Source organism: Felis catus, chromosome A1 (genome assembly GCF_018350175.1).
Source record: "Felis catus isolate Fca126 chromosome A1, F.catus_Fca126_mat1.0, whole genome shotgun sequence".
NCBI classification, from domain to species: Eukaryota; Metazoa; Chordata; class Mammalia; order Carnivora; family Felidae; genus Felis; species Felis catus.
The window spans coordinates 110,988,512-111,015,890 of NC_058368.1; the positions used below are offsets into that span (position 1 = coordinate 110,988,512).

Genomic DNA, 27,379 nt, shown 5'->3' on the forward strand with positions numbered 1-27,379 from the left:
TGGGCGCCTGGGTGGCTCAGTTGGTTAAGCATATGACTTCAGCTCAGGTCATGATCTCACGGTTTGTGAGTTCGAGCCCTGCATCAGTCTCTGTGCTGACAGCTCGGAGCCTGGAGCCTGCTTCGGATTCTGTGTCTCCCTCTCTCTCTGTCCCTCCCCTGCTCTGTGTGTGTGTGTGTGTGTGTGTGTGTGTGTGTGTGTGTGTGTCTCAAGAATAAATAAACATTAAAAAAATTTTTTAATAAAATATTCTTACATTTTCAAGCGAGCATGGATTTCAGTGCCATTCAGTACATGATATGAATTTTAAGAAATTATTTTATTAGTGTGATCCTAAAGTCTCAAAAGTAAAACATAAGTTCCAAGTGGACAGTATAAATTAATAATACTAGAACAAGAGCATCAAAATATCTAGAACACTTTCAGATATGTGAAAAAACAATTTATAGCTATAGGAACTTTATAAAAATATACCATTGTTTGTGGATACCTTTTTGTTCACTGTCTGTAATAGTCTATTAAGCAATAAAACATCTTTTTAAACTAGTAACACTGTTAAAATAACTTCCAAAGAGTAAAAATGGCATGTACCAGCCTAGAAAACAAGTCAGGCTCCATATTTTATGCTGCTTACTTTAGTTTTTAACACGCTGAATTATTGCCAAATATTCTCAAATATTTAACATTTTCAAATTACCAAAAACGTTTATTCATTTGGCTAAAAACTGAGAGGTACAGGGGCTCCTGAGCAGACTCCTAATTTCTCAGGTCATGATCTCAGTTTCATGAGATCTAGTCCCACATCATGCTCTGTGCTGACAGTGCATGGAGACTGCTTCTGATTCTCTCTCTCTCCCTCTCTCTCTCTCTCTGCCCTTCCCTGCTCATGCTTGCTCTCTTTCAAAATAAATAAATAAACTTAAAAAATTTAATTGAGAGGTATATTTTCAATGTTAGATTCATTAGAAAACTATGATTTTATGAAAAAATATTTGCCTTTATTCTAATGGCACAATATCAATTTTTCGACTTATCTGCACTAACACATAGACCTAAGTCCTTAAAATATGACCAAGAGAAAAACATGCCAGAATATAATGCCAGATTCCCTTCCTATTTTTGTTCCCAATTTCCCTGATTGGCAAGATGCCAAAATGCTGCAGTGACAGCATGCTGGCAGTATCAAGAATAATTGACTGGTTTTGGACACTACTCTACTAACCCTTCAACTAAGGAAAATTACTGTTTCCCTGTCCAGTCTTTATTTTAAAGGCAAAAGCAACAAAGAGGTTTTTTTTTTAATTTTTTTTTTAACGTTTATTTATTTTTGAGACAGAGAGAGACAGAGCATGAATGGGGGAGGGTCAGAGAGAGAGGGAGACACAGAATCCGAAACAGGCTCCAGGCTCTGAGCTGTCAGCACAGAGCCCGACGTGGGGCTCGAACTCACGGACCGCGAGATCGTGACCTGAGCCGAAGTCGGCTGCTTAACCGACTGAGCCACCCAGGCGCCCCAAAAGCAACAAAGAGTTAATGTGAGTTAATAAGCACCATGGAAGATCCACCCAGGGTAAGGAATCAGGTGTTTTCTCAGATAAACCATGAAACTCCTATAAATGCTCCACTGTCACTTTTCAAATTGTTTACTTTTGTCTTCCTTCATAATCAGATAACTTTTCTACAGATATTATCACTAATTACTCTAACTGTAATTTATTAAACAAAATTCTAGAAGATAAAAATTTAATTCAAATAAATAAATCACTATGGCAATCTTTTTAGACTAAAAATGTGAAATAATCCAAGAACTCTCTCTTGTTGGGTTAGATCAAACAAAAACTTCTGTAAGAAATAAGCCAATGAATAAAAAATTTTTTGAAAAAAAAATAAGCCAATGAAAATAAATAGCTAAGGTATCTCAAAACAGTTTGTATAATAACAATAAAGTACATTTTCAAATTCATCTCTGTGTTCTTGCCACATATTGGTTGTTTTACAAAATGATAAAGTAGAAAAAAATAATCACCTTAAATGTAACAGTTGAATAAAGAGCAAAAGATATTGCCTGTGAAAAGATCTTCTGATCAGATTTTCACTTATGATGTACAGTAACTGCCTTACATTATTACTGTTTTAGGTGATCAGGAATAGGACTGGCAACTCACAAAATCATAACATCTTTACTGACTTTAATTGCTTTCCATTGTCTAGAGACAGAGCACTTCAACAATCCACACATATAGATGCCTAATATACTTATTCTACTTAAAAAACAAATTGGAGTGTCTGGGTGGCTCAGTTGGTTAAGCATCCTACTCTTGATTTCAGCTCAGGTCATGATTTCACAGTTCATGAGATTGAGCCTGCATCAGGCTCAGTGCTGACAGTGTGGAACCTGCTTTAGGATTCACTCCCTCTCTCTCTGCCCCTCCCTTGCTTTCGTGCACACTTGTGAGCTCACTCACTCTCTCTCTCTCTCAAAAATAAATAAATAAACTTTTAAAAACATAAAAAATTAAAAAAACAAATTCATCCATCATATCCAATATAGGTTTAAAAAGAAAGAATTTCAAAGGGCTAGAACAAATAATCCTAAAATTTGTATAGAATCACAAAAGACCTCAAACAGGCAAAGAAATCTTGAGAAAGTAGAACAAAGTCTGAAGTATCACAGTCCCAGATTTCCAGATATACTACAAAGCTAGAGTATCAAAACCATATGATATGGGTACAAAATAATTATACATAAATCAAGAGAACAGGACACAGGATCAATGAACCACAAAGATAAATGGGAGTGGCACAAAAACTGACACACAGGTCAACACACAACAATTGACCTATATGGTCAATTAATTGACAACAAAGGAGGTAAGAATGTACAATCAGGTAAACATAATATTTTTTTTAATGTTTATTTATTTTCGAGGGAGAGAGAGACAGAGTGTGAGTGGTGGAGGGGCAGAGAGAGAGGGAGACAGATTCTGAAGCAGGCTCCAGGCTCTGAGCTGTAAGCACACAGCCAGATGCAGGGCTCTAACTCACGAGCCATGAGATCATGACCTGAGCTGAAGTTGGAAGCTTAACTGACTGAGCTACCCAGGCAAACCAAAACATAATCTTTTTAATAAATAGTACTGAGAAAAGTGGACAGCTATATGCCAAAAAAAATGAAACTGCACCGCTTTGAACACCATACACAAAAAAAACCTCAAAATGGATTAAAGACCTAAATGTGACACCTGAAGCCATAAAATTCCTAAAACATTAAGCAGTAATCTCTTAGAAATTCCTCCTTAGCAATGTGTTTATGAATCTATCTCTTCAGGCAAGGGAAACAAAAGCAAAAATAAATAAATGGGACTACACCAAAATAAAAAGCTTTTGCACAGCAAAAGAAACTATCAACAACAAAAAAAGGCAACCTAGTGAAAGGGAGAAGATACTTACAAATGATGTATCCGTAAGGTGTTAATATCCACCATACATAAACAACTTACACACCTCTACAGTAAAAAGATAATACTATTTAAAAATGGGCAAAGGACCTGAATAGACATTTTTCCAACAAAGACATACATATGGCCAACAGGCACATAAAAGATGCTCGACATCACTAATCATCAGGGAAATGCAAATCAAAACCACAATGAGATACCACTTCACACTAATCAGAATGGCTAGTATCAAAAAGAGAAGAAATAATACGTGTTGACAAGAATGTGGAGAAAAGGGAACGCTTGTGCTGTGTGTGGGGACTATTAATTGGAGTAGCTACTGTGGAAAACAGTATGCAGGTTGCTCAAAAAATTAGATGTAGAAATACCATATAATCCAGTAATTCCAATGCTGGGTATTTGCCCAAAGAAAATGAAAACATCAGTTCAGAAAGATACATGCACCCTGTTTATTGCAGCTTATTTACAATAGCTAAGATATGGAAGCAACTTAAGTGTCCATCCATAAATGAATGGATAAAGAAGATGTGATGTATGTGTGTTCATACACACACACACACACACATATATATACAACAGAATATTACTCAACTATAAAAAAGAATGAGATCTTTTTTTTATTTTTTTAAGTAATCTCAACACCCAATGTGGGGCTCAAACTCACAAGTCTGAGATCAAGAGTGGTACACTCTACTGACTGAGCCAGACAGGCACCCAAAAATAATGAGATCTTAATATTTGTGAGAACACGAATGGACCTAGAAGGTATTATGCTAAGTGAAATAAGTAAAAAAAAAAAAGACAAGTACCATATGATTTCACTTATACATGGAATCTAAAAATTACAAAACAAATCAACAAACAAAAAATCAAACAGACTCTTAAAAACAGAGAACAAAATATTGGTTGCTAGAGGGGAGGGAGGAACAAACTGGTGGATGCCAGAGGGGAGGGAAGAGAGTGAATGGGCAAAATAAATAAAGGGATTAAGAGGTACAAACTTCCAGTGATAAAACTAAAAAGTCATAGAGATGAAAACTATAGCATAGGAAATATGGTCAATAATATTCTAATGACATTGTATGGTGACAGAGGATGACTACACTTGCCAAGGTGAACACTGAGTCGTGCACAGAATTGTCACATCACTATGTTGTACACCTGAAACTACTATAACATTGTATGTTCAATATACTTCAATTATAAAAAAGAGGCAAATATTACTTTCGTATCATATAAAAATGAACGAGAGTAGGTTTTCTTCATCATATAAAACATCTAGACTATGTTGTGAAAGCCATAAACCTTAAAGCATCTAGACAAATTCCAATAAATAAAATATGTAGATTTAAAATTTTTTTAATCACTAGTTTTGTACCTAATCTCCAAAAATGCTAATCCTCCTTTCTTCACACTCCTGAGTTCTTTCCCCTGGGTTGACCTGTCATACCCACACAAAATTCTATCTTCTGCCCCCATCTCTAAAAGCACACTAGTCATTTTTACTTAAATATATTCCTGTCACCTCAAATTCAACATTTCTAAAAGTGAACTACTTCCCAGACCATTTCTTTTTTGGGTCTTTCATATTTCCATCAATGATAACAGTCACTGAACTTCAATTCTTTTTTTCTCCTCCCTTTGTTTCCTTCTACATCCTTTCATGTCTTTTTTTTTTTTTTGAAATGTATTCTATTTTAACTTTACTTTTCTCACTTTAAATTCAAATTGCTGCAATCCAGCAAGGGCTCTCGTGATATTTACCAGGATTCTTGAATTAAATTTATGAGCTCTCGCTATTTTTACTCAGTCTTCCAATCTATTCTAAAAAATAGTGCTAGATTAATTATTTTGAATTCAAAATATTCCACCTCTTACAAAATCAAGTTTTGTCCCTTTTTTGTGTGTGTGAAATGACATCAGTTTGTTGTTGTTGTTTTTTTTAATGTTTTGGTTTTTTTTTTTTTTTGAGACAGAGAGAGACAAGAGCATGAATGGGGGAGGGTCAGAGAGAGGGAGACACAGAATCTGAAGCAGACTCCAGGCTCTGAGCTGTCAGCACAGAGCCCAACGTGGGGCTCGAACTCACAGACCACGAGATCATGACCTGAGCCAAAGTCGGACGCTTAACTGACTGAGCCACCCAGGCGCCCCAAGTTTTGTCCATTTAAGAAAAGACTTGGGGCACCTGGATGGCTCATTGGGTTGAGTGTCCAACTCTTGATACTGGCCCAGGTCATGATCTCATGGTTGTGAGATGGAGCCCTGCATCAGGCTCTCTGCTGAGTGTGGAGCCTGCTTGGGATTCTCTCTCTCTCTCTCTCTCTGCCCTTCCCTCGCTCTCTCTCAAAATAAATAAACATTTAAATAATTTTTAAAAAGACAAGACTTTAAAACCTAACTCCTGTTTACTTCTCTAATATCACCTCCTTCTACTTCTTTACAAAAAAACTCTACAGGCAAAAGTCTCTGGTCTCTCCTCAGAACTACTTGGGCATCTCTGAGTTTATGTTGTTTCCTAATGTGGAATAAATTAGTTTCTCTCTGGGGCGCCTGGGTGGCGCAGTCGGTTAAGCGTCCGACTTCAGCCAGGTCACGATCTCACGGTCCGTGAGTTCGAGCCCCGCGTCGGGCTCTGGGCCGATGGCTCGGAGCCTGGAGACTGTTTCCGATTCTGTGTCTCCCTCTCTCTCTGCCCCTCCCCCGTTCATGCTCTGTCTCTCTCTGTCCCCAAAATAAATAAATGTTGAAAAAAAAATTAAAAAAAAAATTAGTTTCTCTCTCCTGCCTAAATTCTGTACATGCTTTAAGGCCAAATTCATGTTCTATTTCCTCCAAGAAAATTTCTCTACCCAACTGGCCTTTGTGTTAATCAACTGGCATTTAGCATAAGCCACTTTCTATTCAGTATGGTTTTCAAGTGCCCTCCCATCTTTCTGATTAAATAGTAAAAAGTTCTGAAAAGGAGGTACTGCATTATAATCTCAGCATCTGGCAAAATGCCTTTCACAAACCAGATGTTTTTACTAATTATTATACCTGCATATTTCTGAACAAACATTTCACAACATTTGGCATAACTATTGTTACATTACACATAAGCATATATATCTTGTATTGCTATAAAATTTCAAAATACACACAATAAGGTAGGGTACCACACTTTATGCCTACTATATGTCTTAATATATGTGTTAAATAAAATATTCCTTATAATTTTTTACTATATAACAATTCCTCTTTGACTTAAAGCAACTAAGGTAAAAGAAACAAACCTTTAAAAACTTTATTTCTCTCGTTGCAATTTTGTTGACAGATTTTTCTGGTTTCTCATAAAATATCTTAATGGCCACTATCTGCCCAGTATCCTTATGTTTACATTTCATGACTGTTCCATAACTTCCCTCTCCCACTTTTCCGAGAGTTTCATACATCTCCATTTTCAAACCTGGATTCTTCTTCATAAAAATAAAGAAAGAAAATGTTAAGCATTTGTACTTTTATTTATTCAAGCTGCGCAATGCATTTCCACAATAAACCCGTATTTTAAAATACCTAAACATAAAAAAATATTAATCTTTTCCACAGACTCTTGTTTGTCTTTGGGACTCTGCCACCTGCAGACAGTAGGGTGTCCTTGTGGGGCTCCAGCCTCACCAGAACTTAGAGATCTTCCTGCTGTCTCGGTCATTCCCATGAACACTAAGATTGAACATTCCTTCACTACATGTCACCCATCAGGAGTGGGGTCCGCACACTTCCTGTCATGCGCCCGTCAGGTATGGGGGTTCCCAAAATACTGCAGTCGCCTACAGGTCAGACACCGGACCCAAGAAAACCTCAGCCCCACCCGCTCCTCAAACCAGACACCCGGACCAGTCGCGCCCTTCTTCCCGAAGTCGACCTCATCCAGGCAACCACCGACGTCTCAGCCCATTTTGTAATGACGCCAGCCAGGTTCCGCGCAGACCCAGCGGGTCAACTAGACACTGACCCTACTTATCTCGCCTGCCCAGCTAAATCCCGGCAGGCCACTACCATGGCAACGATGCAGCTGGCCTCACGCCCCGGGCTCTACTGCGCAAGACCGGAACATCGGCCCGACCCCACCCGACCCGGAAGAGCAAATGAGGCGAGGTGAAAGCGCTCAGAGAAAGCTTGCGTGGGGTGGGGTGGGAAGTTTATGGATTGAGACCAACTCACAAGGTTGGTTTTGAGCTGAGAGCGGGAGGACCCCCATTTTGACAGCACCCAGGGTCTTCACGTCTTCTAAGGAAGGGCCACAGAGGCGCCAGCTTGCCCGACCAGCTCTTAGATGCCTCCGGGCCAACGAACACCTGCCGCTGGTGCTGGGTCTTAAAAGGATACCTGGTGTCATTTAGCGGAGTCATCTTGTAAAACAAGTCTTTCCAAGGAAGTCTTGTGTAATTACAGTTGTCTAAGTTACCTAACGTTAAATTGCGTAGACCTCAGTTCGACCTCAGCCATTGACATGCATCCTTAAAACTCAAGATGGTTCAAGAACGTTTCTTGAACACCTATATGCTTAAAAAATTTTTTTTAATGTTAATTTATTTTTGAAGGAGAGCAAGCGTGAGCAGGGAGAAGGGCAGAGAGAAAGGGAGATAGAGAATCTGAGGCAGGCTCCAGGCTCTGAGCTGTCAGCACAGAGCCTGACGCAGAGCTCAAACTCACGGACTGCGAGATCATGACCTGAGCTAAGTCGGATGCCCAACTGACTGAGCCACCCAAGCGCCCCTTTTGAATTTTTTTTTTTGAACTCATACTCCTCCTTTTTAAAAACGCCCTCTTGGGGCGCCTGGGTGGCTCAGTCGGTTATGCGTCCGACTTCGGCTCAGGTCACGATGTCGCGGTCCGTGGGTTCGAGCCCCGCGTCGGGCTCTGGGCTGAGGGCTCAGAGCCTGGAGCCTGCTCCCGATTCTGTGTCTCCCTCTCTCTCTGACCCTCCCCCATTCATTCTCTGTCTCTCTCTGTCTCAAAAATAAATTAAAAAAAAAAAAAAACGTTAAAAAAAAAAATAAAAACGCCCTCTTTGGGAAAACAAGTAATTCAAAATTGGATAGACATACCAAAATTGCTTGACATATAAGGGGACAGCAAGAGAAAAAAAAAAAAGTTATTTAATTGCTTAAGAACTAGGCATTGGGTTCTGCTGGCCTGCCAGCCTCCATAAACTGTCAATTTCCATAGCAGTTATACATTGCCAGATAAATGACATAATAGGGATTTTTTGCAGTTTATCCTCAGCATTTTCCTGCATGTAATCCTACCTATATGTCTTCATCTTTAGCTTTGGGGAGAATTATATATCAGGAAGACAAACAACATTCAGCTTTTGACTTACAGAATCACATGTGTGATGCATAGTAGAACCTATCAAGAGTTAGGCCTGTCTGCCTTGATCACCAAGGCAGTTATAAAAACAAAAGAGGGGCGCCTGGGTGGCGCAGTCGGTTAAGCATCCGACTTCAGCCAGGTCACGATCTCGCGGTCCGTGAGTTCGAGCCCCGCGACGCGGTCCGTGAGTTCGAGCCCCACGTCGGGCTCTGGGCTGATGTCTCGGAGCCTGGAGCCTGTTTCCGATTCTGTGTCTCCCTCTCTCTCTGCCCCTCCCCCATTCATGCTCTGTCTCTCTCTGTCCCCCCAAAAAATAAAAAAAAATAAAAACGTTGAAAAAAAATTTAAAAAAAAAAGATAAAATTCACTGTTTCAAGAAAAGGAGGTAGCAAGAAAGTGGGTGCAATTAACCTTTTCTGGTTCCATGGAACTATTGGCAACTTCACGCAATACTTCCATTCTGCTTTGGGCTGAAGAATTAACCCAAGGGGTTATAAAGTGCTGAGAGTCCTACAGACCTTTATTGGCCCTGAAGCCAGGCATTAAAGGAACTAGAGGGAGGGAAATGTCAGAATCCCCAAGGATCAACACCTCCTGAGCTCCCCGATGGGCGACAATTCAGGCCCATTTGCACCTTACTTGCTGGTGTACAAAACCTGAAACCAGTTATCCAGGTTAGATTTATAACCCCCCCACCCACCCATGTCTGCAAAATTTCTTCTTCACATCTGAGTCATATTTTTAGGCTTTCTTGACAACCAACCACACTTCGAAGTGCTCTCTTGAGATCTCCTCTCCATGTACCCCATCTTAGCCAAATCCGTGGACTTTTACACAGTTTGACACAAATCCTCAAATGAGTGCAGCCCCGTGTTCAGAAAATGTCTATAGAGATTGTGAACAAACTTTTAAAAAATCTGTATACCATACTTTTCTGTTCTCAGAATTTCCTACCCTAGAAACCCCATTGTAATGCATGTGCCAGGGTATTTGGTGGCCTAATGGAAGCATTTCAAGGGATTTTACGGTGTGTGCCTCAGCATTCAATGCTGCACTTATTATAAAAAGCGGAGGTCCTCTCATTGCCCCATGTATCAGATTTGATAAGCAGTTGAACTAACCACAAAGGATTTTAAATCCATGTTATGTTTGACTTTGTTTTAATGAGTTAAGCAAAACGAGCTTTTGCTTAGGCCACAATCGCCGTCCCTGTTCAAACAAACCGAAGAGAAAACTAGTAAAAGTCTCTCCCGGCCCTCAACCCCTTAAATTTAACTACCAGCTCCAGAAAGCTGACCGAGCCTCCGATTCAGGCGACACTCCCACGTGATGCGTTCTAATCGCGTCACAGGGACACGTGGTTCTAGATACTTCGTCCCCTCCCCCTCAGGGGTGGATTGTTGACAACGCTGCCGGCAGTCACGTGACCTTACGTCATCCCACCTCCTTTCCCTGAAATCTCTGGCCCCGGATGCGTCTTTCTGTCCCCACCCGGTCCAGTTTAAACTAGTGAAAGGGGGAGAAACATAATGGCGTTTCAGCTTTGGGATCTCATAATCCACAATATACATCTCTATATCAGACAGAACTAATTTATCTATTATATCAGGAAGCCAAAATGGACAGAATCCTGCTAAAAACTACAATAACGCGCTCTCACACGCCCCGTACCCTTTTCCCACACCCCTCACTCCGTGGTACTGGCGGAGGGCGGAGGGATCTGGAGGCGGCGGAGGGAGACGTCATTGCAGGGTTGTTTGTGCAGCCTCGGCAGCGGTGGTGACCCACAGTGATTCGGCCGCCGCGCCGGGGGGTGGGGGGGCTGCGCGGGACTCTTTTCTTTCAGACTGACCGCGGGGCAGCTGGGGAGCATGTCGACTCCGGCGCGGAGGAGGCTCATGAGGGATTTCAAGCGGTAAGGCCCCACACCTTGGCCTGGGTGACGGCTCCTCCCCGTGGCTGTGGGGCTGCTGGGCGGGGATCCGGGACACCTTCCTTTCCTAACCCTAAGAGGGCCGACTATGGGCCCAGTGGAACCGACGGAAGCCCATTCCCCGTTCGCACTCCCCATCCTTCCTTCCTCGCTCTTCCTATTGAAGAAATTTTGATATCCCCTCCCCCAAAAGTAAAAAGATGGCTATGGACTATCCTAGGATGCCCCCGCTGCTCACTTGGGTCAGCTGCTGACGTCTGGCCCAAGAGCTCAAGCCTCACTCCCCCCGCCCCTGCACCCTGCGGTGCCTCGTCCCCCAAAAGCGAACCCTTGCAGTCTTTTTCCCTGCTTGTTGCACCAGTTTTGCTGGATGGCCCTGCGGTCTTCTCTGAGGGGCAGGGTTGGGACGAAAATTGCCCCCCCCCATTCTTTCTGCAGTGAGGGTGGGGTCTGCAGCGCGAGGTCCGGAGGTTAGTAACCCATCCTCCGAAACCCGACTCCCCCTCGCCCGCCCGAAAGGACCTTGAGAACTGGCTTAGAGACCTGGGACTCGGGCTGGCAGCCCGGGCTGCCAGTGCCTTCTGGAACTCAGCTCTGTGGCTTGGCGTATAAAGCCCTATCTATAGCCTCCAAAGTCTGGAAAAATGCCTTCCTTGAGACTGGCGCTAACCTGATACTCCCTGAGCCTCCTTTTGTAAAATGGGGTTTTGTTAAGAGGTGTTGGGGTTAGTGAGGAAGAAGTGCCTTTTTCTCACTTGTTTACCTTTGATACTCGGAGGTACGGGGGAAAAAAACGGAAAACTGCACTAGATCCACTGCATTTTTTTAAGTGATTTTCTGGGGAGACCTGCCCTGGTTGAGACAAAATATCCAGTAGCTGCTGAGGAAGTAATCTTTCAATTTCGCCATTAGAAAGCCATAGGTGAGGCATTTGGAAGCCATTGTTTTGAGCTTTGGATAGTTTATCATTGAATGTATTCTAATTTAGCCGTTTACCTTTGGTGGACATGAAGCAGCCTAATTCCTTTAAGGGTTTTGGTCATCGTGGCTTAATCAGATTGACTGAAAAGAACTATTTTTATGTAGACTAATTTGAAAGTATGTTACCTGACAATCACTACAGATTTATGTCTGTATATAAAATGTCTCCCTTATTTTTTTATTGAAATGACAGTCTGTACAAGGAGGCTCTGTTTGGTGCAAAAGTTGTCTTCTGAAACTTAAAACCAAATTTCACGTTCCGGTGATTGAAACCCAAATAATAAAAGTTCAGCTCCTTTCCATTGTTACTCTGGTTTCTTACTGCACTTTTCTGTTTAATTCTGAGTTGAACACATGGCACCTTTGGTAGTTTTCCAAGGGCTTCATGTTACAAGAATTTGATTATGACATGCTGGAAGGTAGCTTTGTATTGAGTCTCTTGATAATGAGAGATAGATTTAGCTATATTGCAGGTCTTTAAAATAGGGATTGATGAAAAAATCTAATTGAAGCTTGATTTCTTTAAAGGCTGTTGCTAATTGAAACAAATGAGATAAAGCTACTCTCCTGCCTAACACTAGTTTCCTGATGAAATTGAATATAAATGTTTTCAGCCATTTAGTGTTTGCCTTGAGGGTCCTTTTGGTGGGGGGGGGGGTGCTGTTGCACAGGTAGCTGTGGTTAGGACTCACACGGTCTCAGCATGTTTATGGCAGCAAAATTGATGGTGCGTAAAAATATTTTTTGATGGCAGTCTGTACTTACCAGTTCTCGAAGATATGTCTTAACTTTGAACCTTGATATTTGAGGAGGGATGACTCCAAAGCCCTTTGGAATTTTAGATAATTTGAAGACGTATTTAATAAGTATATACCTGTTAAGTTTTTTGTTTTTTTTTTTTAATCCTATGGTTTATTACACCTCGGCACAAGAACAAGGAGATGGATTTAGTTTGTATTAGAGTAGATTGTACAGACCACAGGAGTTCTGTTTGGCCTTCTTAGTGACTTAAAGTTGTTCAACTTTGGAAATTACTACTCTGGATTTCTAGATTGCAAGAGGACCCACCTGTGGGTGTCAGTGGCGCACCATCTGAAAACAACATCATGCAGTGGAATGCAGTTATATTTGGGTGAGTGGAAAGGCATAACAAATGATAGGTGTAGTAATTCTTTTTAAAAAGTGAATGTATCGACTAGGGAAAGAGACTGAAGTGGAACTGAGGAATCTTACAGAAACTGCAAAGTAAATTAGAAAAAAAACCTGCCAATAAGTGTTTTTGTAGTTATGTAAAATTATTTGCGTTGGTGTTACTGTCTATGACTTTCTAATCCCTTTGGGTTTTACCTGATAAAAATATCATTCGAAACTAAATGAGCAAAGGTAAATTATTTTGTACAACGTGTACCAACAAGTGTTTATGGTTGCATTCTTTGGTAACTAAAAAAGCTAGGAATAAAAAATACTGACAAGTTGGAGTGTGGTAAGAATTTAAATAAAAATGTCTCACACCTTGGTGTGAAATAACTGGAGCCTTTTGAGAAGCAGTCTATGTTTTATATATTATATGTATTGCGTATATGCTTCTTAATTTAGAATTTTATTATGCTTTCTTTTGTTTTCCTGGATTTGATCTTTTTTCTTTCATACTTTTTAAACTTGGGTTTTACACTCAAACTTTAAAGGAACACCTTCATAAACAATTCTGAGTTGCAATGAGTTGTAAGAGTTCATGTTAAAAACTAGTGAAAACAATGAGTGTAGTTCGCTCTTTTAAAGGAAAGAGATTAAATTCAGACTAACATGCTTTGAGATCCTGAATGCCTTGAAAGAACTAATTAAACTTGATAGTGCTACTTATGAAAGATGAAATTGGCATATGGAGGCAGGGAAGAGATTTGAGAAAAAAAAAAGTATCTTTCTTGGTTTACATCAGTTCTGTTTAGCTTTTTGGAACAAGAGCTTTACTGGGAAGCAGAACACTGGTGTTACAGTTATCTTTAAAAGTGATTTCCATCTTACTGATGTAAATTGAAAATATGACTTTTTCTCTTAAGAAGACACTGGTTGATATTTATGAACTTAATTCTTTTTCTACTAAGGTTGTGATCCCCCCCTTTTTTTTTTTATTTAAAACCAGCCTAAAATGAAAACTTCGAAAATAGTTACCCTGTATGTCTACATCTCTAAAAATCTAGGGCTAACATGACAGTGAACTAACACTATCTTTAAAACTTCACAAATCACTAGAATGAGCCCCTCCTTCTCTGAGTTTATCCTTTTCACTCTTAAAAATCAGGAAGAGGCAGAATGAAAACATCTTTTAATCAAAAATCTTCTTGTTTTCAGACCAGAAGGGACACCCTTTGAAGATGGTAAGTCATTCTCATTGTTTTCTGTAATATTAGGACACTGCTTTTTAAGCAGGAAGTTGTAACAACAGCATATCTAATTTAAAACTATTTTCTGTCATTATTAGGTCATACTAAAACTAGTGCTAAGAAGTCATAGTTTATAGAGGACTTTCTTTCCAGGTCACTTTGATCACTATCCATTGCAAGTTCTTTGTGTTACTTTGGTATTTGGCTGTAGAACTATAGGCCTAGTTGGTAGGTTAAAGGAGGATAATCGTGCACTTTTTTTGGGGGGGGGGGGGTGGCGGTGGGGAGAGAGAATCCCAAGCAGGCTTCACACTGTCAGCGCGGAGCATGATGCCAGGCTCGAACTCATGAACTGTTGAGATCGTGAACTGAGCCAAAATCAAGAGTCAGATACTTAACCTGATGAGCCACCCAGGCGCCCTTGGTGCTTTTTTAACATTGGTATCTATGCTGATGGGGTGTTGAGCTGAAATTGCTCTTAAACACACATAGCTGGGGCACCTGGCTGGCTCATTCAGTAGAGCATGCGAATCTCAATCTTGGGGTTATAAATTTGAGCCCCATGTTGGGTGTAGAGATGACTTGATAAAAATAAAATAAGAAATCTTTTAAAAAATGGCTGCCAGTAGTTTCACACATAGCTAGCATTTGACATCCATAAATAGGATTCTGCATGATCACTTGTCTCTTAAATTTAGTATTTTCACCAAGACCCAGGTCCTTAGATTTTTCCCTGATTATAGCATGGATATTAAGAATTGTTGAACAGGTTTGTTTTAATTATCAAAATGGTTTCAGAATTAAGCCATTGAAGATAATTTGCACAGATACACTGATTGCAGTACTGTTTTTAAAGAGAGAACCTGAATGCCGGTAGGGGAAATGGTTAAGTAAATTATGATATATCTAGATTCTAGAATATTATGTACCCGTTAAAGAATAAGGTAGATCTGGACGTACATTTCAAGACACAAAAAAAGTTTCAGAATAACATATATTGTATTACATTTTTACTAAACATATACATGCAGGTGTGTGTGTATTAAAGGGTTTTATACCACACTGTTACCAGTGGTTACCTCTGGGTGGGGGTAAAGAATTGAAGAAAAGGACTTAAGGACTTCAGCTTTTTACACTTTATCAGGAGGTTCTCAGGGCTCCCTTAAAGTCCCTGAAACTGTTTCACGGATACCTTGTGATCAAAACTGTCTGTTTATACCAGGGTGTCTGGTATGTGTCCAGAGTTAAGTGTCCAGCTCTTAATTGCGGCTCGGTTCATGATCTCTTAGTTCATGAGATTTGAGCCCCCCATTGGGCTCTGTGCTGACAGAGATTGGGATTCTTTCTCTCCCTCTCTCTGTACCCTTACCACACTCATTTTCATTCTTTCTCTCTCAAATAAGTAAACATTTAAAAAAATTGCATACCACTAGTGAGGCACTATTTGCCTTTTTTATTCTATTCAAATTGGTACTAATGGTACAAAACCTTTAGTAGTTATAAGTGGACCTGTGCAGTTTAGCATCTTGGCACAAATCAAGATGGTGGCTCTATACTGTACTAATAGTCATTGCTTTCTTTTTATTTATTTAAGAAATAAATGTATTTTAAAGATTTTAATTTTTAAGTAATCTCTACATGCAAAATGAGCCTGGAACTCCCCACTCTGAGATCAGGAGTTGCATGCTCCCATCAGCTGAGCCAGCCAGACACCCCATATTCTTTGTAATTTATTGATTGAGGAGGAGACAGAGAGGGAATCCCAAGCAGGCTCTGTGCTGACAGAATGGGGCTCGAACCCAGGAACAGTGAGATCATGACCTGAGCCAAAATCAAGAGTCATTCACTTAACTGACTGAGCCACCTAGGCAACCCATTGTTCTTGGCGTTTTTTAAAGAGATGTGCTGTTTATTATTTTTTTTAATCTTTATTTAAATTCAAGTTAATTTCTTCTGTGATTTTAAAAGTTACCAATTTCACTTAAAAACATCTTGATGACAAAAAAGATACATCTTGGTAAAAAAAAAGTAAATATTAATACTATTGAATTTTGAACCTTGGGGTGCCTGAGTGGCGCATTGTTACACATCCGGTTCTTGATTTTGGCTCAGGTCTTGATTTTAGGGTTGTAAGATCAAGGCCCATGTAGGATTCTGTGCTGGGCTTGGAGCCTACTTGAGATTCTCTTTCTCTGCCTCCCTCTTCCTCTCTCCCCCCTCCCCTCCCCTCTCCTCTCCTTCCTTCTCTCTCCCCCTCCCTCCTTCTGTCTCCCTCTCCCTTCTCCTCCTTCCCTCTAAGCCCCTCCCCCGCACCCCTCCCCCACTCTGTCTCCCTCTCAAAAAAAAATTCTGACCCTTTAGTATACATTTTTAAAATCTTCTGTGTGATTAGGTGGGAAGTATGCATAAAACACTTCTGTGACAGTTGTCTGGAAAAAAAGCACTTGTGCAGTTGTCAGAGTTGCAACATAAACTGCTTTTCTTCATGGAGCATTTCTACTTGAATGAATGACTGAGAGACGAACTGTCATAATTTAGATTTGACTGTATGGCAGACATACTTAAAAGTGATGAAGTGAACTGTACTTCAAGACTTCTCTGATAAGATCAGTAGGTGGTTACCTAATTGTGACTTGTTTTTTGATAGTATATAATGAAATGTGGGAGAATTTACATTTGTATAAGTCTGTATTTTTTTGAGTTACTAATGTATGATACTAGAAAATTATGGATGAATAAAAGATTTATGCATTGTGCAACAGATTTTAGTGTAACTGATGCAAAACGTTTATTGATACGGTTTCAGATTCTACATTGCAATTAACGTTTAAAACCCTACCAGTTCTTTAGTAATCAAAAAAGAATATCTACAACTATCTGAAAAAACAATGAAAATACTTTTTCATTTACTGATTTTATGAAGCCTGATTTGCTTCCTATCCCTCAACCAAAACAGCATATTGTAACAGATTGCAGAAGTAGCTAAGAAAATCCAGCTGTCTTCTGTTAAAGCCAATCATTAAAGAGACTTGCAGAATTGTAAAACAGTGCTACACTTCTCACTATCTTTGGAGTGGGGGGAGATAATATTATTTTTAATTCAATGTGTAGGTTACACATATACTTAGGTTTTATACTTAGGTTTCATACTTAGGTTAATGTGTAGTGAGTTTACAGTAATTAATATTTAAAATTTTTCTGAGTTGGGGGAGCCTGGCCAGCCCAGTCATAAGAATATGTGACTTTTGATCTCCAGGTCAAGACAGTTAGAGCCCCATATTGGGCATAGAAATTACTTTCAAAAATTTTTTAGTTCAATCCTCTAATACAAGAAATACTGATAGTTAGAGACACCTGGCTGGCTCAATCAGTAGAGCATGCAATTCTTGATCCAGGGTTGTAAGTTTGAGCACATGTTGGGTGTAGAGATTGCTTAAGCAAAAAATCTTTAACAAAAAAAAAAAAGAAAAGATAAACACTGATAGTTAAATCCAGTGGCATGCTGGAAGCAGTCTGTACCAACTGATTCATGAGAACAGAATGTTAAAAACTGGGGGAATTGTTGGAACCTAGTTACTAAAGAGCCAATATTTTTAAATGAAATTATTTTTCATTTTTGGTGGAAATACATAAAATGGTATGCTATCACATGTATCTCTCCCCATCTTAACATTCAGTTGACTTCCCATTGGAAGCATGGCTGTGGTTGGGAATACGAGTATAAAGGGGTCCTGAGACTCCATAAGGTAGGGGAAAATCTTGAAAATAGCTTTTCTAGGGGCGCCTGGGTGACTCAGTCAGTTAAGCATCCGACTTCAGCTCAGGTCATGATCTCACGGTTCGTGTTGGGCTCTGTGCTGACAGCTCAGAGCCTGGAGCCTCCTTGGGATTTTGTGTCTCCCTCTCTCTCTGCCCCTCCTCCATTCATGCTTTGTTTCTCTCTGTCTCAAAAATAAATAAACAAAATTTTTTTTAAAAAAGCTGTTCTGTATTTGTGTAGCCTGAAATTTTTACATTATACTTTTTTTAATTAAACTATAAACTTTCAAAATACATTATTAGATATCAGGCTGCCTTCACCATTTAACTGTACATTTCATAATACCTCGATTCAGAATATGAAATAGATAACACATTTGATTTTGCTTTTATCTTTGACCTACCTAATCCCAAATTTTCAAATGGCAAAAAAAAAAAAAAAAAAACGTAAAAGAGAGGTTATGTACTAAATACATAAAGGTAAAATACAAGATAGAATAAATAGAAGAAAGGATTTTTGTTTTGCTTTTTAAAACTGCATTGATGAATTAAGGGAAGAACCTTGTAGAAACATCTGGAATGGTTTAAACTTCTATTGACTTCATTAGGAATAAGGCTCAATTTACGGAGTATTATAAATACTCAAGGGTTGTAGTTGGAATGCCTCTTCAACCTTCGGGAAGATTTCCTCAAAATAAAAAACTGGATAGTATATAAACAGAAAAGTCTAGAAAGACAAAACCACTAATAATGGTTATTTCTGCATAATAAATTTGGAATTGGAATTGAGGGTTCTTAGTACACTGTGAACAGACTGACTTTGTTAGAAGTGCATAATTTTTTTAAAAGCCTATGCTTGTACTTACCATAAAATACTGCTTTACAAGGTGTACCCACTTTGGTATGTAACCTAAAGTAGGCAGTTACACTAACACTAGTGATTCTTGGCATATTTAAGTGAACAGATTCATATGGGGACAGAAGAGACCTTTCAAATTAGTGTCCATGCCTCCAGTCTAAGTCATTTGTTGTGTGGTAGTTACCCCCTCTCACAATCCTTTGGCATACACCCCTCTAAGCTATAATAAACTAGCTGTAGTTCCCCAAATGTACATTTTAAACTTTGGTAGCTAGGGCCAAATTGCCTTCCAAAAGTATGGCAGTTAACATTCCCACCGATAGCACTTGAAAGTGTGTGTTCCCAAGTGCTTGCCGATGTTGTGTGTTAACCAGTCTAACGTAAATCAAAGTGTTTTTAGTGTGTTTTATGTACTAAGCCAAAATTGACATTAATTTTTGTGTGGTTGTGCAAAAACACCAGTATTGGGTTGGGGATTCATTGATGAATTTTGCTTGTCTTTACTATAATTATTTTGGTTTGTTTTCTATCTAGGTACTTTTAAACTAGTAATAGAATTTTCTGAAGAGTATCCAAATAAACCACCAACTGTTAGGTTTTTATCCAAAATGTTTCATCCAAATGGTAAGTAACATTTTATTACACTTCACAAATGATGAGGGGAGGGGGGAAAGAGTGGCAGTGGCTTCCTTCCTGTTAGGCCTTCCCTTCTACTTCTCACTTCTCGATGTTGCTTCCATGTCAGTATTAGCTATGGTTTTGTATCCTGGAATCTTTAGAAGGTTCCAAATTTCAAGTAAAGTTGTTTTAATATTTCTGATTTTAAAATAATAACCTTTTTATTCTTTTTTAAGAGAGGTGCTTTTTTTTTTAAGTTTATTTATTTATATTTAGAAAGAGCATGAGGAGTGGGGCAGGAGAGAAGGAATCCCAAGCAGGCTCTGCATTGTCAGCACAGAGCCCAGTTTCAGACTGTGAGATCATGACCTGAGCTGAAACCAAGAGTTGGACTCTTTAATTGACTGAGCCACCCAGGTGCCCCTAAAATAATACCTATTTATTTGTAGAAATGTGAAAGATACCAAAAATAATTTGTTGCTTAAAATTTAGCTTTTAAATAATGCAAGTGCTTGTTCAAAACTGAGATTGTTCTATATAATTTTTTATATAGCTACTGTGATATAATTTTTTATATAGATATATAGGTACTGTGAGTACCTTATTAACTATTCTTTTACATCCTTTTTTTTTAATTTTATTTTTTTATTATTTTTTTAATTTATATCCAGATTAGCATATAGTGCAACAATGATTTCAGGAGTGGATTCCTTTAATTCCCCTTCCCCATTTAGCCCATCCCCCCTGCCACAACCCCTCCAGTAACCCTCAGTTTGTCCTCCATATTTATGAGTCTCTTCTGTTTTGTCCTCCTCCCTGTTTTTATATTATTTTTGTTTCTCTTCCCTTATGTTCATGTTTTCTTTTATATCCTTCTTAATGGCTGCAGAATGTTTTATGAGGTTGCCATAATTTATTTAATGTGTCCAGTTGGTGATTTTCAGTTTATAATTTAATTTATTTATTTTTAAAGTTTATTTATTTAGAGAGAAAGTGAGGGAGGGGCAGGGAAAGAGGGAGTGAGAGAATCCCAAGCAGGTTCTGCGCTGTGAGCCCAGAGCCCAGTGCAGGGCTTGAATTCAAGAACTGTGAGATAATGAACCGAGCGAGATCAAGAGTCAGATGTTTAACCAACTGAGCCACCCAGGCACCCCAGTTGGTGATTGCAGAACCTGACTTGGGGCTCAAACTCCTGACCATGAGATTGTGACCAGAGCCAGAATCCAGAGTAGGATGCTCAAGGGACTCAGCCACCCAGGTGCCCCTTAAATAGCACTTTGAACATTCTTGAAAACCTTCCCAAATACCCATACTATTGTTATCGAATATAAGTTTTTACAAGTGGGATTATTGGGTCAAAGATTCATATGTTTTCAAGGCTTTTTTAAATACAGTTTTCCATTTTTTCTCTATTCCTATTTTCACTTGTAGAAATTACTGTTTTCCATAAATGATTGCTGAGTGACTCTTTATAATTAAATTTGCTCTTCTGTGATCTCTTATTTATTTCAAATATATGTATATTCCTGGATTATAAATTACAGTATGAAAGATTTAAGTTTTCTTTTTTATAACCTTTGTTCATTTAAATATGGTCTTCTCCATCAGTTCACTTAATTCCAGAAGGAGTCACTTAACATTTATTCCACTTTTATCTTAGACTTGTTATCGAATCAGATTCACAATGTGGTAAGAAGGCTCTGTAAATCAAAGTGGGAAACTATATAATGTGCAGGGGGTGGTGGTGGTCTATGTGTGTAAGGTGTGTAGTATTTTCAACCTTAGGGAAACATGTATTAGATTATTTCTCATCCCTTTGTATTAATAACATGGTTTCCCTTTTTTCTTTTATCAGAATTTTTTTTTTCAGTTTATTTATTTTGACAGAGCAGGAAAGGGGCGGAGAGGGAAGGAGAGAGAGAGAGAGAGAGAGAGAGACACATACACACACACACACACACACATGCACGCACGCTCCACAGCGGCAGCATGGAGCCCGGTGTGCTCAAACTCCCCAACCATGACCTGAGCCAAAGTCAGATGCTTAACTGAACCACCCAGGCACCTTAGTATTTTATTAACTTTCTGGTCTACTTTTTAAACATCTTTATTTGAAGTATAATTCATGTATCATGCTATTCATTCATTTAAATTGTACAGTTCAGTGGATTTTAGTATATTCACTGAGTTATGCAGCCATCACCATAATCACGTTTAGAACATTTTATCTCTCCCAAAAAAAATCCCATGACAATGAGCAGTCCTTCTCCTTTGTCCCAGCACCCCAGCCCTAGGCAGTTATATTTTCTGTCTCTATGTATTTGCCTGTTCCGGACGTTTCATTTAAATGAAATGCTATAATTCACGTGGGCTTTTTGTAGCTTTCAGCTAGCATAGTTTTCAGGGTTCATCGATGTTTTAACCGTACTTCATTTCATTTTATTGCTTCAAGTGAGATTTCATTTTATGAATATACTGTATTTTGTTTATCCATTTGTCATTTGATGGATGTTTGTGGCTTCTAGTTTACTTTTGGATTACTTTAAATAGTTACTACTTTAAAACTTAATCTATACTTAGTGTTGTGTTGTGTGGACTTGCCAAGTTTGATGTTCCTGTAGGATAGATAGTAAGCCACTGACTAAGCTGCTTTAAAGCAGAGAGTTAAATCTGATCTAAAGCTAAAAAGTAGACATAGCTAGCACACGGATGGTCATTGACACCATGAGAGTGGATAACATTGCCCAGAGGGTGTATACAGGGCAAGAAGGAAGAGGATGGAGATTAGAACCCTGAGAAATGACAGCATTTATGTATAATTTGCCCCTCTCCCCAAAAAAGCCTCACTATTCTTATCTTTATGTGGAGTGATCTGGCTGGCTCCATGAAGTTTTCCAAAGTTTGGCAGTATCTATAACATTTAAACGCATTTATCCTTTATCAAGACAGCAGTTCCACTTGTGGAAGTTTTTCATGTAGACATATAGTCTCACAAGTGTTCACTGGGGTGCCTGGGTGGCTCCGTCAGTTAAGCATCCTACTCTTGACTTTGACTCAAGTCCTCATCTCACACTTCATGAGTTAGAGCCCCGCGTTGGGCTCTGCACTGATGGCATGGAGCCTGCTTAGGAGTCTCAACATTAAAAAAAAAAAAAAAAAAAAAAAAAAAAAAGAAAATTATGTTCATTAATTCACATACAGTTTAAGAGGGGAAAAAACCTCCCAAATGTTAAAGACTTAAAACGTTTTAATCACTTGGTTTTCATTTTTTATGAAAGGAATGCATACTCGTTTTAAAAATAAATCATAAAATACAAGAAAAGGTAAGAGACAACAAGACCCTTTATAATCCTGTGATTTACAGATAGCCCATACTTACATTTTGGCATTTAGTCTTACAAATGTTTTTGTGACTACACATATTCCAAATGAAAAAATTTAAATATTTTGTAAATTCTTTACAAAGTTTATTGTAAATTTTTACCACATTTGGAATCTTATTGGGGCATCTGGGTAACTTCATCGATTAAGCTTCGACTATTGATACCAGCTCAGGTCATGATCTCACAGACATGAGATTGAGCCCTGTGTCAGGCTCCATGCTGAGTGTGGAGCCTGCTTGGGATTCTCTCTCTTTCAGAATAAGTAAATATTTTAAGAAATAATAAATAAAAATAGAAACTTATTAACATATCATGTATGTCTTTGTATATCATTAACTTAGAGTGGATATATAAGTTTTTTTAAGAGCTTTATTTAAGGAATTTAGAAATAGGGAATTTAAACAGATTCAACTCTGAAACTCTTCTGATGAAAAGGTGCAAAATAGGAGAACACTGATTTTTCTGTGAGACAGGGTTTAGTAATTAATGTTCACAACTTCTGATGGGGCCAGGCATTCTATTTGTAGTAAAGATTTCTCTTTAACTGTTAAGTATGATAAAGTTAATATGTAACCAGTTTTAGTGTTGTCTTTGCAGTGTATGCTGATGGCAGCATATGTTTAGATATCCTTCAGAATCGATGGAGTCCAACATATGACGTATCTTCTATCTTAACATCAATTCAGGTAAGTGTGTGTTAGGATGCATCATGATTTTTCAAGATTGTGAGGGATATAGTCAGCTTCTTTTGGAGCACTCTAAAGACCCAAGTGAGCAAACTACGCTTCCCCGCACCCAGGTAACCAATGGCACAGCTTGGATAAAAACCCATGATTTTTAGACAGTTGGTCTGCTTTTTTTGTTAGTGACCACACTGGACCAAATCCATGGTCATTTTCCTGATCCTTGTGTAAATAAAGTGTTCTCACAGGTCAAGCATGAGTTGTGCCCAAGAAGCATAGCCAGAGGATGTGGAGAAGGAAGAAAACTCTTCTTGGAGATAGAGAAAGATGATTGCTTATAAAAACCATAGGGACCTCAAGAAACTGCCAAGTGCAGAGAAGCAGTGTTGAGTATGAATATGTTATCCCATCCGAGAAATTGTTTAAAAAAAAAAAAAGAAGAAGATAGTGTTAACCATCTGCCAAAGCACTCTGGTGGGTTCAGAGTTGACCTTGAATGAAAGTTTTGGAGAGAGGTGGACTGAGGGGTATTTTAGTTTATGTGGATTTCATAGGATCACAATTAAATTTTTGCTTGAGACATTTTTAAAGCTTTTTCTATCACATTTCTTTTTAATTCAGATCATTTTATAAACATTGTTTTTAGCTATTTCTATTTCTTGGCTAATGGTTTCAGTATGTTGAAGAATACTCTTCAAATTTCCTTGAAATTAGAGGTCTTAAGACACTTGAGAACTATGAGTTTTGGAAGTTTAAGTTTTCTAGCATCAGGAAAGTTATTACAGTGATCAGGCCATTTCTGAAACTATTTTAAGACCTAAAAATACAGAAGATCTATCTGCCATTTAATTAGTGAATAATTTGTTGTTTTGTACAACTCCTGTGCTCCATATCTAACCCACGTTAATGTAAAGAATAACTTTGCAAATCTTTTTTTTCTTTTCTGTCTTTCCATCTAGTCTCTGCTGGATGAACCGAATCCAAACAGTCCAGCCAATAGCCAGGCAGCACAGCTTTATCAGGAAAACAAACGAGAATATGAGAAAAGAGTTTCGGCCATTGTTGAACAAAGCTGGAATGATTCATAATAGACATCTGGTCTGTTAATTTTTTTCATCATTGTTGTGTATAATTTACCTCTCAGTAGAAAGGCTAACACATTTTAAGTGCCACAGGTTTTAAGGATTCTGCAGAAAAAAAAAAAAGTCCTTCAGTTTAGACCTACAAAAGCTTGTGTATCTTGATTAATGTACTTTTTATTGCATGGTGTGAACTAAGTTATTGCTTACATAAATTTGTAATATATCCTGTTTGTATTTTTTTCCAAGTGTATAATGTTGGTGTGGAGTTTTCATGACAGAATAATACACATTTTGTAAATCTGTACTTTTTTCAAATATTGAATGCCTTATTTTTGAATTCTTTAGATTTTTAAATTGGAGAAAAGCACTTAAAGTTTTTTATATATGAATATTACATGTAAAGCTGTTAAAATACATAACTTCAGTGCAAGAGACTTTGTCACTTATTTCCTTATCTGTGTAGGAGGGGTTAATAAGTCTCTAGCTCTCCCATCAATTGATCGTTTCATTTCCAATTTCAAAAGAACAGTTTTATATTTTATCAAGAAATTCTTCAAATTTGATTCTAAACACCAATTATAATTTCATTTTATTTTGAATGAATGAAACTATATCAGTTTCACTTGAGCAATCATAGACATAACTGGTTTGATTCTGTCCCACTCTGTATTTAGGCCACTTGTTACTGTTTCTTCCTGCACTATTTACTGTTAAACTGTACCTTTTGCAATTTCACAGTTTGTACCTCTACCGTGAGGATTTGGCACCTCTACCTGGAGCACAGAGCTAATGCAATTTATTTTGCTGCTTGATAGCACTTTAAAAATTTTTTGATAAAGTAAAACTGTAAACACTTATCAAAACCCATGCCCCACTATTAACACTGAATAAGATTTGATTGCATTGGTTTAGCAAGGCAGATATTTGGAAGGAATCTTGGTGTAACTTAAAATATTTGAAAACTGCCTTTTAATGCAATTGCGTATCTGTTTATTCTGGAAAATTGTTTTAATACCAGGGCCTGCTGAGTTGCATTCTCTTGTGGAGATTTTTTTTTTTTTTTTTAATCTCCTAAGTTGTATAAAAGTTGTACTGCATCTTAGTTTACTGGATAAATTTAAAACACAGTATTGTAGAAAGCTAATACAAAGCTATCCTATGCCTTCAAATAGCACAGAAAATGGAAAATATACAAGTAAATTCTGTTGAACCACCTGTGTAGTCTTTCTAGTTCAGTTAAAACAGCTATTGAGTAACCCCAGTAGTTTCTTGTCCTATTCTTACCAGCTTAGTAAGCTAGTAGCTGCTTCTCTGTTGGAAGACTGTAGGATAGCAATATGTACAGCTTCTATTTATTAAGCAAAGTTTAACACTGGAAGGATGTTTCCCTTTAAAAGTTATTACTTGGCAAATTTTGGAGTAAGTATGATCTTAGGAAGCTTTTCATACAAATGAGAGTCCACTCACTGGAATTAATGGCCAAAAAAAAAAAAAAAGTTTAAAGGTACTTTTTGCTCATATCAAATGTGTGATGCTTTCATATTCAGCTCTCAGACAAATTATAGTTCCCGTAGACATTACTCCAGTGACTGACTGACTCTTATTTTAAATACACAGTAGGTATGAGAGTCTCCCCTCTTATTTCATTAAATGCTATTTGGTTACTGCTTCAAAATCTATTTTTACCTTAATCTGTTTTCCTCTTCCCATCTAAAATTGAAACATTTCAGGTGTTGATAATTATAAGAGGGTTACATCTCACTTTGCAGGGAGTCTGTGAGATCCAAGTCCTAAATTCAGCACACACCTAAAACTCTTACCATGAAACTCAACATTCCCAGTAGAGAAAATTCTTAGGAATATTTCTCTCCCAATTATTCCTCAGGTATTTTCTTCAGCCTTGGAACAGAGTCCTATTTCTTTGGTTGAGTACTAGATGAAAACCCTCTATTTATAAGGTTAGATCATACAAAAAAATCTGTAAACTAGGTAAATTTTATAAATGTATGGCAAGAGGCTAGAACTAAGTTATTTATTTTGGTATGAAGTTGGATTCATGCTGAAGTTTAAATGCATTTATGATGCATTTTCCTCTGTAAAAGTACTTTTTTTTTTCCATATTTATTTATTTTGGGGGAGAGCACAGCAGGAGAGGGGCAGATAGAGGGGGACAGAGGATCGGAAGCGGGCTCTGTGCTGACAGTGGTGAACCCGATGTGGGGCTTGAACTCACAAAATGTGAGATCATGACCAGAGCTGAAGTCAGATGCTCAACCGACTGAGTCACCCAGGTGCCAGCACCCTGTTAACATGGAATGCTCTACATGCATGGCATTATTCAAAACACTTCAACATATGATCACTTTCAAACTCACAGTAATCCTGTGAGGGTAGCTAACCATTATGTTATAGATGAAGAATTGGGTACAGAGAGATAAAGTGACTTGGTCTAGGTCAACCAACTAGCAAGTGATAGAGCTGGGATTTGTACCTGGCCAATCTGGTCTTTTACCCAAGAACTGTACTGCCCCTTAGGAAATATTAAGGAATTAAGTTCACAGTTTTAGAAAATCTATAATACTTTAGTTGATTTAGAATTATGTACAGATTTATATCTATCCAGTGAAGAGGTTTTCTTGACCATTATTTTCTACCTCCCCCTTTTTTTTTTCTTTTTTGGTAAACAAGTCTGGATATAGGAACACTTTCTGCTCTCTGATATAAAAGACTATGACTTAACAATAGAGCACATTTTAACTCCTTCATGGAACTATTCTTGAGTCAGTACTCTCCCCTCCCCAACCCCAACCACCCAATAAAAAAGTTCCATGAATAACTTCTGAAACTGATGTAAAAATTCTGACTCCTGTAGGTAGAAGGTACT

At 38.3% G+C, this 27,379-nt stretch overlaps 2 protein-coding genes across 12 annotated transcripts in view; one reads left to right on the plus strand and one right to left on the minus strand.

Moving 5' to 3' along the window:
• CDKL3 (cyclin dependent kinase like 3) overlaps positions 1-8,936 on the minus strand; it is a 101,942-nt gene extending 93,006 nt beyond the window's left edge. For 5 of the 11 annotated variants that reach the window (XM_023255230.2, XM_019832038.3, XM_045058945.1 and 2 more), the window contains exons 1-2: positions 7,335-7,447; positions 6,734-6,916 (exon numbers count right to left, since the gene is read on the minus strand). In XM_023255230.2, coding sequence (XP_023110998.2) covers positions 6,734-6,916; positions 7,335-7,367 — 216 coding nt within the window. In that variant the 5' untranslated portion in view covers positions 7,368-7,447. The other 6 variants (XR_006598970.1, XR_002158200.3, XR_002158202.3 and 3 more) reach the window with 6 other exon arrangements.
• Positions 8,937-10,572: 1,636 nt separating this feature from the next.
• UBE2B (ubiquitin conjugating enzyme E2 B) lies at positions 10,573-25,708 on the plus strand. Its single transcript, XM_023255298.2, has 6 exons — positions 10,573-10,731; positions 12,782-12,862; positions 14,080-14,105; positions 19,264-19,353; positions 23,328-23,416; positions 24,373-25,708. The coding sequence occupies exons 1-6, from the start codon at positions 10,688-10,690 to the stop codon at positions 24,499-24,501; spliced, it is 459 nt and encodes a 152-aa protein (XP_023111066.1). The 5' UTR covers positions 10,573-10,687; the 3' UTR covers positions 24,502-25,708.
• The last annotated feature ends 1,671 nt before the right edge of the window (positions 25,709-27,379 follow it).